General features: G+C 40.7%; 2 protein-coding genes across 2 annotated transcripts; both read left to right on the plus strand.

The window, feature by feature from the left end:
* The first annotated feature begins 46 nt into the window (after positions 1-46).
* Positions 47-6788, plus strand: LOC144651995 (CBY1-interacting BAR domain-containing protein 1-like). The gene is made up of 7 exons (XM_078512071.1): positions 47-358; positions 2168-2402; positions 3357-3527; positions 4065-4070; positions 4790-4894; positions 5406-5519; positions 6364-6788. The coding sequence occupies exons 1-7, from the start codon at positions 291-293 to the stop codon at positions 6547-6549; spliced, it is 885 nt and encodes a 294-aa protein (XP_078368197.1). The 5' UTR covers positions 47-290; the 3' UTR covers positions 6550-6788.
* An 893-nt stretch (positions 6789-7681) lies between these two features.
* On the plus strand, positions 7682-8750 carry LOC144652700 (6-phosphogluconolactonase-like). The gene has a single exon (XM_078512750.1). It carries the CDS (start codon positions 7763-7765, stop codon positions 8504-8506), a length of 744 nt encoding a protein of 247 aa, XP_078368876.1. The 5' UTR covers positions 7682-7762; the 3' UTR covers positions 8507-8750.
* The last annotated feature ends 990 nt before the right edge of the window (positions 8751-9740 follow it).

Consider the following 9740-nt stretch of genomic DNA (forward strand, 5'->3'; position numbering starts at 1 on the left):
TAACAAACTAACTCTTCTCCTCCCCACAAAGTAATGAAATTGCTATCATTGGAAGAGATATGGCGGGCGAAAGGTGATCTTAGCGATTTCTTCCTACATATCTCCCGCACGTAGATACATATATGTAAGCTTATAAGAAACACAAGGAATCTTTCTCGAAAAACTTTCAGAGACGGTGAAGAGTCGTTGCTTGGTGATATTTGATCGCGTCGAATCAGAGTTGGCAGATCAAGACAGATTTGTTTTGATTTGTTGATCAAAACTTCCTGAAGATAGAATCTGTAGTGGAAATGAAGAAGTCTTCGTCGAATTTAAGTGCTTCCACTCCGAGTGAAGTCAGAAGCGAGATAAAAGCAAGGTTAGCATATACTCTAATTTGCTGAATGTCGAAAGTCATGAAGATTGAACAACCCTGAATAGATCTGAATAGAGTTTAATATAAGCAGCTTAGTACTTACGTTTTTAAACTAGTACTTAAGCTTATGTATTATCACACCCTGCAAGCAGAGCCTCTTTTAACTTCTCTGCGGTTGAGATTTGGGAAGTAGAAAGAGGCTCTGCATGAATCGTGTAATTTCTCTGAAGTCGCGGCAGCCCCAAAGTTTGGGCTAAGCAACCCAGATTAAACCGGTTTTTGCTGTGCGGGCATTAATTTTTTGGAAAAACTGATGGTCAAGATGGAGCCCACAGCACAGCACGCCTCTCGAAAGCACTAGAGCTGACAATTGCTCTCACCATCAGCTACTGTTTGTGCATGTGTGCAGCTTGTGGATCATTGAGATCTTGTTTTTTCGCAAACCAAGAAGAAATTTTATGGTTAAAATCGCACATCTCTACCATAAAGTCACTAATTCGACCTCCAGTGGTGCTTGGCGCGTTTTTACTGAAGGCATTCAGACGCTCTTTGAAGAAAAGAACATGTTAAACAAACAGTTTGTTCATGCTGTCGTGTGCGATCCATCACGCCATTCCGCATGCACATGCTTAGATTATAAGTGGCCCCCGCGCAAGCTTAATGGGTCTTAACACGCAAGCATCGCATAAACCTTGCTCATGCTCAACAAAGATTTGACGCGATTCTTGCAGAGCCCTTTCTTCTCAAGTATATTCAGTGGAAAAGAAAGGGCTCTGCTTGCAGGGTGGTATTATCACAGATTACAAGTTTGACCATACATGCAGTTGCTCTACTTTCACTTAAAGCTATTTAAAGCTAGTGTGCCTGGATTTAATATAAAACTGTTGTAGCCTAAAGCACGTCTGCTGCATATCTGATAAATGCCTGCAGGCATAATTATATTACGGCATATAAATGAGCTTACATTACATGATATGGCATAAAGAGCAATTTTGAGTATTGAAAGTGATCCGAAATTGCATTGGTTTTGCTTCACTAAACTCTGTGATTGGTTTTAAAAATCTGGCACCACCTACTCAACCAAATACCCAAACCAATTGTGACCTGCTCTCACATGTTTATTACTATACATACTGTACATGCATGTGTGCTTCATTTCACTTACCGCATGTACTTGTTTCGAGTTTTGATTGGTTGGATTAATTGTCTGTGTCCTTTGTGGTTGGCCAAAGTGCTTGCATGCTTGGTTTTTAGTGGAGGTGGCTCTTTGAAAAGTGCTTGTTGCTCGCAAGACTAACTTTTGTCAATGCTTGTGCTTGCAAAGAAAAATGCTCGCAAAGACCACTGATATGCCAATATTTCTACAGAGCCCAGTGGACACCTCTTTAAGGCAGACAGTGACACATTTCCAAAAATTATGGGCACCTCAGTAAGGCATCTATCTATCTATGGCTGATACCTCAGACATCTCAGTCTAGATTTCTAAATTAAGGGGTGTTGAATAGTAAATGTGAGACAGCGAGACTGATATCATTTCTGCGAGCCCAAAACTTCTTTAGCCTTGCAAAAGAAATCAAGACTCTGAGAAGGCGTTAAAGAAAAATTCGAGACGATGAGACTCCTAAAATTTGGCTAAAATTTTGCGAGACACGCATTTTTTGAAGGACCATTCACCACCCCTAAAATAGGCATCTACTCTCTGAAAGCAGAGAATCAAAACTGATCTCTTGTATACATGTACGCTTTATAACATGTACATGTACTGTACAATGTAGGAGTTGACTGACTGTCTTGTACATCGCTGCATTTCAGAGACCATGAATTGAAGGTTATTACAGAGAGGATCAGCCTTGCAGAGAGACATTTCAGCACACTACTAAAAGATCTTACAGCTTTCAGTGCAGGATTACAATCTCTTCAAGAAAAAGGCATGAAACTGTCAAAGAGTGTGGATATCTTTTCTGATGAGGAGTACCCTTCAATGAAAGCAAGTTTAGCTGGTGTCGGCGAGGGCATCGCTGCAGTACAGGATTATCTAGGTGCACAGGTAAAACAATATTTTGTTTCACTGTAATTATATTTTATAGTGATTAATAAATTCTATGTACAATACGAGTAATCAATGTAATTTAGTTTTCTCTTGTTGTTTTTTAATTTGGATTAATTGTGTTGTTCCAAAAAAACCTCCATTTCCCTCTCACAAAAGGTTTTTGGCTTGAGTCCCCCCACCCCTCTGCATACTTTCTTTTAAAAATTTTGGCCTTTGAGACCCCTCCCCCCCAAATTTCCAATGACTTTCCATGAGGTGGGTTTGAATATTATCTGAAACTGCACATTTCGGGTTTTCCATTTTTTTTCATTATTTTCTTATAATACCTTACATGTGTTCTTTAAATTGAAGGTTTTGGACTGCAATCTTAATGAGTGTCTGAAGATAATAAAAAAAAATAGACTACTCACACTCATCTTCCACGAGTGATAATCATTTCCCCGGGGGGAGGGCTACTCAAAAGCGTTTTGTCAGGGAGGCTCCGCCCCGAAGTCCAACCCCTTACCCTTTTATATACCATTTTGACAGAAAAGGCACCCCTTTCATATACCTTTTACTGGAAAAGGGTACCCCTTTCATATACCAAAAAGACAGGACAAATTTCTAAAACGAGAAGTCTTGATGCCATTGTTGTGTAGCGTTTAATAAATTTAAATGATACCTCCATAAGGTGCATCTGTTCGAAATATTTTAATTGAAGGCCTTTTTAAATACCTAAATGAGCGATATCCCTACCCTTTTATATACCTTAGCTTGTGAAATTCCTACCCTTTTATATACCTGAAACATGAAAAAGGTACCCCGTATGGGCGGAGCCTCCCCGTATAGGCCAATATAGGGAGTGCCCCCCTCCCCCGGGATCATTTCCACCACACCTTGTGTTGTTGTTCTCACTCACTTTTCAGGACAGTAATATTATAAGCTATTAAATTTCTAATTTCCAATTCTCAGGTGGACTTCATGCAAGCAAAGGTTTCTCCTCCACTTTCCCTGAATGCCACAAATGTTAAACATGCCAGAGAATATGTGAAGGAACTGTCTGCCTCCAGAGAGAAGGAATTGCTGAAACGTAAAGCAGTAGACAAACTTAAAGCCAAAGAACCAAAAAACAAGGGGAAAATTGTATCCTTATTATACTTGAACCCGGCAAAATTCTAAAGAAAACATATTTATTTAATTTTTGTAATGTTGCAATGATTGTATTCATGCACTCTCTAATTATTTTGTTTATTTTCATGGGGACATTATTGTCGCAAAACTGTTCACATACAGGGATGCTTGGCCATGCTGTACTGTGCTCTTTGCAGTGTGCTTTGCTATATGTGTTGTGGTATTTCTCATGTTTTTGTTGTGCTGTTTATTTGCAATGCAATGTGTTGCATAATTTTTACATGTAGCTAAATGCAGATTTCTAGAAAAGGGAGTGGTCTCAGGTCAAAAACCCAACAATTCAGCAGACATCTACCTGACCAAAACTTCAGATATTTCTCTCTTGAATCTAATTCAAGACCTGTTGGAATTCCTTACTAATACCTTATCTTTACTAGAACCCTGCTTCTCTGATAGTTATGGATAAAAAATATTTTACTCTTCAGTTTTATTAAAGAAAAATAATAATATTTAAAATCCTTATTTTTTTTTCTTAACTGTTTTTTATAGTCACAGGTGGGTAAACAACTTTTACTTCATTGGAGGATGCCACTTATACTTTGCTAGCAGATGTTTTCAAAACAATTCCAAGTTATTATTACCTGTTCCATCAAGAAATGTATAACCACAGTTTATCAGGATACGACAAGTAGGCATCCTGTGAACATGTCCCCCAGGAAATAAAAACTAAAATAATAGCAATGATTGTAATAATTATTCCATATGAACAGGAAAGCCACAATTACATCTTTAGTATCCAAACAATACCTGCACACCCTTCCAGCTTAAAGCTTGCTAAAAACTGTTTTCCAACCAGATTTTTCAAACATTTTAAATAATTATATTAGGAGTTTTCCAAATATTTTGATAAGGTCAATAAGTCCTGTTACACTACTAACCTTTCACCCAACCTTCCCCTTCTGACCTTCTCGTGTAGCCTCCTACGCAGACATTCTGCGGTACCTTAAGGATTTTAGGCTCATCGACTGCTCCCTTCTCCTCCGGTCCTCCCACAGCCCTTTCACGACCCTCATTACATGCTTTCCACCTTCCACATCTGCATGCACAGTATTTTTTAATGATGCATATTTTGAGGTTGCATAAGCCACACTTTCCATGTACGGTCTCTTCAAGCACAGTCCAAACATTTTCAGACTTTTAAAAGGCCTTAGCAAGCCAATGGTTTGTTTTGTGAGCAAGTTTTCTATTTTTGATGAGAACCCATTGTTTTTCAGGCTGAGCAGGACCTTCAGAAGCTAACAGTTGATGCCAACCGCTCAAGGCAGACCCTGGAAGAACAGATGGTGGAATTTGAGAGAAAGAAAATGGAGGACATAAGGGTGAGAATTGAATGAAATAGAATTTCATTTTCTCCCCCAGGCAACTTTATTTGCATCCAGGATTCTCCTGTACCTTATCCAGCTGGGTCTTATTGGATGGGGCTCAGACGGGGGTAATATGACTAAAGAGTTAATATTATGCCAGTGGAGTACCAAATCTAAGGTCTATGAGCTATCATGGGATTTGCATGGCAAAAAGGTTTTAGAGTCTGAGTCAGAGCTGGGACTTGAACTAAAAGATTTCAGAAGTACATTTACTCCTTGACCCATAACTTCCCATTTATGGGTGTTTAGTACTTCTGGGTGAAGGGGTACACAGAGCCTCACTTTGTCTATTACTTGTTTGGATAGACCTGGAGCCAGCCATGCCCAGACTTGCATGATGCCAGATTTCAGTGTTACAGTAGTTAGCTTCATCTTTCAATTACTATTGAACCCGTTTCTTTCAAGTATATTTTAGATTTTTCAAAATGTTTATTGATTAAGTGTGGTTTGTGCTATGCGTCTACAGACAGTGTTCAGTAATTTCTTCCATGGTCAGATGTTGTTTCATGCCAAGGCCTTGGAGCTCTATACAACTGCATTTCAAAGTCTGGTTTCCTTGGATGAGGAGCAAGACATAGAGGTATTGTTTGTGTAAATTTGAGTGTGCTAGGCACTTAGCTTAGTGCAATAAGAGTACCCCTGTTTTTGTCTACAAATTATATACAGAAAGGACAAAACCAAATGCATCCTTAACTAGTCGAGACAAATCCTTCTAAGATTATTTGAAAATCCAAACTGTCATGACAATTCACCTGTACAGGATACAAGCCTAATATCTGACTTACATGTAGAGGTAATTTAAGGGTTTTTGTGAAGAGAACAGGACACACAATATCTTAAGTGAGCTAAATTAACATGATAATCTGAGGGATCATACATATATAGCTTTAGGCTCTATAGCTTACGTGGCCGGCGTTCGAAGGGGAGGGAGAAGGGGATGCCAGCTCTCAGGCTATAAGCCCTAGTGAACCACCATCATCACATTAGTTCCTCTCACTGGTACCTAGAGTCAGTAAGTTGCTGTCAATTACACTATCCTGTAGTAAAGTTTTCTCACTGCCTCGCCTCTGACCGACCAGTTGAGGAATGGACAAATCGATGGAAGAATGGACGGAACAATGGACAAATGGACAGACAGGCTGGTTGGTTGGTTAGCTGCCTGCCTGCCCTGCCTGCCTGCCTGCCCTGCCTGCCCTGCCTACCCGGCCTGCCCTGCCTGCCCTGCCTGCCCTGCCTGCCCTGCCTGCCCTGCCTGCCCTGCCTGCCCTGCCTGCCCTGCCTGCCCGGCCTGCCTGACTAACCGACTGACTGACTAAACTGACTGACTGACTGGTTAATTGGTTGATTCATTGATTGATTGATTGATTGGATAAAGTTTCTTTTGGTTGCTACAAAGAATCTAAACCTTCCCTAACTCCTCGCAGGCATTCCAGAATGACCTCCATCCTGCACTACCACCCTCTCGACTGGACGTGGTGAAGAATGGTTCCCAGACCTCACTCAATCGATTTAGCTCCCAAGGGTCTCTGGGATCGCAGCTGTCACTAAACAGAACAGGGAGAAGCGAAAGAGGTGTTGATGGAGACGATGACAATAGTGATTTCGAATAACAAAAGTTAATACTAGTTAGTTAATACTGGATTTTCTCGCCATTTGGTTATTTCATGGTACTTTTAATTAAAATAGATCCAAGCGAGTATGACATCATTGCAAAGATCAATGCTCGATTTCTAATGCCCAATCAGGAAATAGCACGTGCACCACTCACCCATGCGCCACGCCCTTGCTGCGGCACGGTTATCACTGGAATGCGTAAAGTACGAGCGACGCTCACAAACCAGGCATAACTAATCGATGACATCAATGACATCAATTAAATCAATGAGTAATCAATAGGTAATCGATAGGTAATCAGTTGATTAGTCATTGATTATTGCCGATGATCAATGAGTAATCGATGACTAATCGATAGGCCACAAAATTTTTGGTTATCGATTAGTCATCGATGCACGATAGCCATGATGCATAATCATCATCATATACTCACGATATCACTCATTCAGGTGCGTAATGTCTGCGTACGCCGGCTGTTTAAAGCCAAAGCAGTTTTACTTTGCACAAACACAACCGAAAGAAATCTTAAAACCACGTAGTCGACGTAGCTTATTTTTATCAGACTGTTGTTTCTTTGAGTTGTTTTGTTATTGAATAAAGAGTTGGGTAAAGTGAAAAGGCACAAATCATCTCTGTGATTAGCACTTCACGCGAAGTCGAAAGATAATTGGATTTTTATGAAGGGGTAATTTCGTCAACAAGAACGCCAGTTATAAAGAAAAGTACGTCTAACTCAGATAAAAAATATAAACGAAACAAATGGTACAAGAAAGCAAGAAATTTGTCTTTTGCACGCAGTATTATAGTCAATGAGTAATCGATTGGTCATCGATGAGTTATCAATAACATCAATCAATATTAAATCGCATCAATGAGTAATCGATGTCATCGATGAGTAATCGATAGGCCACAAAATTTCTGGGCTTCGATTAGTCATCGATTACTCATTGATCATCGCCAATAATCAATGACTAATCAACTGATTACCCACGAACTCATGATACCAATTGATGTCATTGATCATCGATAGATGCCTGGTCACAAAGTATGCTGAGCAAACTTCACGGAAATCATTTAAAATTGGATTTCCATGATGTTGTAATTGGTCAGAGTCAAGGTCTTGGTCAGAGTCTTGGGATCAAGATAACCATTAACCACAACCATCGCGTGACTCTCACGCGCGTAACGTGTCACTGCACTCCTCCCGTGATGCACTTGTTCCCTTCCAAAATGGCCGCCACACATTGCTTTTCGAACGAAGTAGATCTACAGCGAGAGGTTTGTTCTTTAATCGCTCAGAAGTCATTAGAAGCGATCAAAGACCACGGGTTCTTCACGGTGGGTTTTTCAGGTGGAAGTCTTCCGAAGATCGTCTGTCCTGGTTTGCTGTCACTGCAGATTGACTTTTCCAAGTGGCGAGTGTTCTTCTGCGACGAGCGGTACGTGCCAATATCAGACGCCGATAGTAATTATCAAGCAGTAAAGCAACACTTTTTAGACAAAGCTTCTGTTCCACCGGAGGAGGTTTTAGCCATCAATCACGATATTCCGCTAGAGGACGCTGCAAAGGACTATCAATCTCGCCTGCAGGGCTGGTACCCTGGAAATGAGCTCCCTCCCCTTGACATGCTTCTGTTAGGAATGGGTCCAGACGGTCATACCTGCTCTCTCTTTCCTGGTCACGCCTTGATGAAAGAAACATCTCGTCTTGTAGCACCGATCTTTGATTCACCTAAGCCACCTCCCTGTCGGATTACCCTGACCTATCCTATCATCAATGCAGCCGGGTGTGCTGTGTTTGTGAGCACAGGAGCAAGCAAGGCAGCTGTTCTGCAACAGGTGCTGGAGGGAGGTCCCGAGGAGCCGCTCCCAGCGGCCAGAGTGAAGCCAGCTAATGGAGAACTGCACTGGTTTGTTGACGATGCTGCGGCTAGTTTGTTGAAAAAGAAATGAACAGTGACTTCTGACTGAATATTTTTACCTTTATTTTTGTATTTTTAGGAACATTTTGATGAAATTGGGTAAACCGTAAAAGGTATGGGAGGCAGGAAGTTCATGAAGCTGTCCCCCTCCACTACTAGGGATTAATATGAACTTGAGCTATTCCACAAAACAAATTCTGGTACTTTCTAGCAATCCTTTAATTTTTTTTACAAGTGTCTTATCACTTTAACCCAGAGGGGTGGGGGGTGGGGAACTCCCATATGAAAGAGACAGGGATGCTCGTCGTCTCACTTAGGAGTGTAAATCTTGGATTTTGGTCTCACTTAAGGCGTTTCAGGCCAAATGCCAAACTTTTTTAGCCATCAAGGTCTCATTTAGGGTTGTACGTAAAGAAATAAATATTCCATTCCACACCCAGATTAGTCTCCTTAGGGCCTACCGGTAATTCAAAATTTTCGACGAGCATCCCTGTCTTTTTCATATAAGGTGCCGTCAACTAGAATACCCCCACCCTCCTCACCTGGGAATCTCACATCAAATTAGCCAATAGGCTTCTTTTGATTTATTAAAGCGAGGCCTAGAGGACATAAACAAAAGAAATTTCAGAAGCATGTTTATTCATTTCTTTTGTTTGCCTCGCTACCAAGCTGAATTTTAATATATCGAAAGAAGCCTATTGAGTGGAAGAAGCAGTCAGATTATCCTCTCCAATAAGTGACTGAGGCTTTAGTCTAATCAAAGAAGTAAATGTTCTGACAAATATTCATGTTAGACCTGATTTATCTGGGGGGAGGGGACATCTTACATGTTTAAGGAGCAGGGATGCTCATTGTCTTGCTTAGAGGTGTTAATTGCAAACTTTGGTATCACTTAGGGCGTTCAGGCCAAAAGCCCAGTGTTTTACCACAGGCGGCCCAAGCTCACAATTAGAGGAGTTAAAATGTTTAACATAATTGTCTTTTGTAACCGTACGCGAAACGTGACTCTCGACCGGCAGCATATGGAGGTGTTGTGTTACAACGGTTCTCGTTTATAAAGGTTTGTATGGGAGAATACGCTTTCGAATTTATAGCTAAATCTAATGAGATTTTGACAATAAAATCAACTTACCTCAATGTCCTGTCGTTATGTCTGTTGTTATCTCGGTTCTCAGGCCGATCCGAGGCGTTTTAAGCGTGTTATGCAATTTTTGGTTTCCACTGCTAAGAAGAAGTACTTTACTTCAAAATAAAAAGAAAAGATC

The sequence above is a fragment of the Oculina patagonica genome, chromosome 4 (assembly GCF_052425735.1).
Source record: "Oculina patagonica isolate OP01 chromosome 4, crgOcupat, whole genome shotgun sequence".
Classification (NCBI taxonomy): domain Eukaryota; kingdom Metazoa; phylum Cnidaria; class Anthozoa; order Scleractinia; family Oculinidae; genus Oculina; species Oculina patagonica.

What these genes read in the sequence shown, in the direction of transcription:
- LOC144652700 (XM_078512750.1), top strand. Translation starts at nt 7,763, where the DNA reads ATGCACTTGTTCCCTTCCAAAATGGCCGCCACACATTGCTTTTCGAAC.
- LOC144651995 (XM_078512071.1), top strand. Translation starts at nt 291, where the DNA reads ATGAAGAAGTCTTCGTCGAATTTAAGTGCTTCCACTCCGAGTGAAGTC. An exon ending in AGAAGCGAGATAAAAGCAAG is followed by an intron (nt 359 to 2,167) that starts GTTAGCATATAC and finishes GCTGCATTTCAG; the next exon opens with AGACCATGAATTGAAGGTTA. An exon ending in ATGAGGAGCAAGACATAGAG is followed by an intron (nt 5,520 to 6,363) that starts GTATTGTTTGTG and finishes AACTCCTCGCAG; the next exon opens with GCATTCCAGAATGACCTCCA.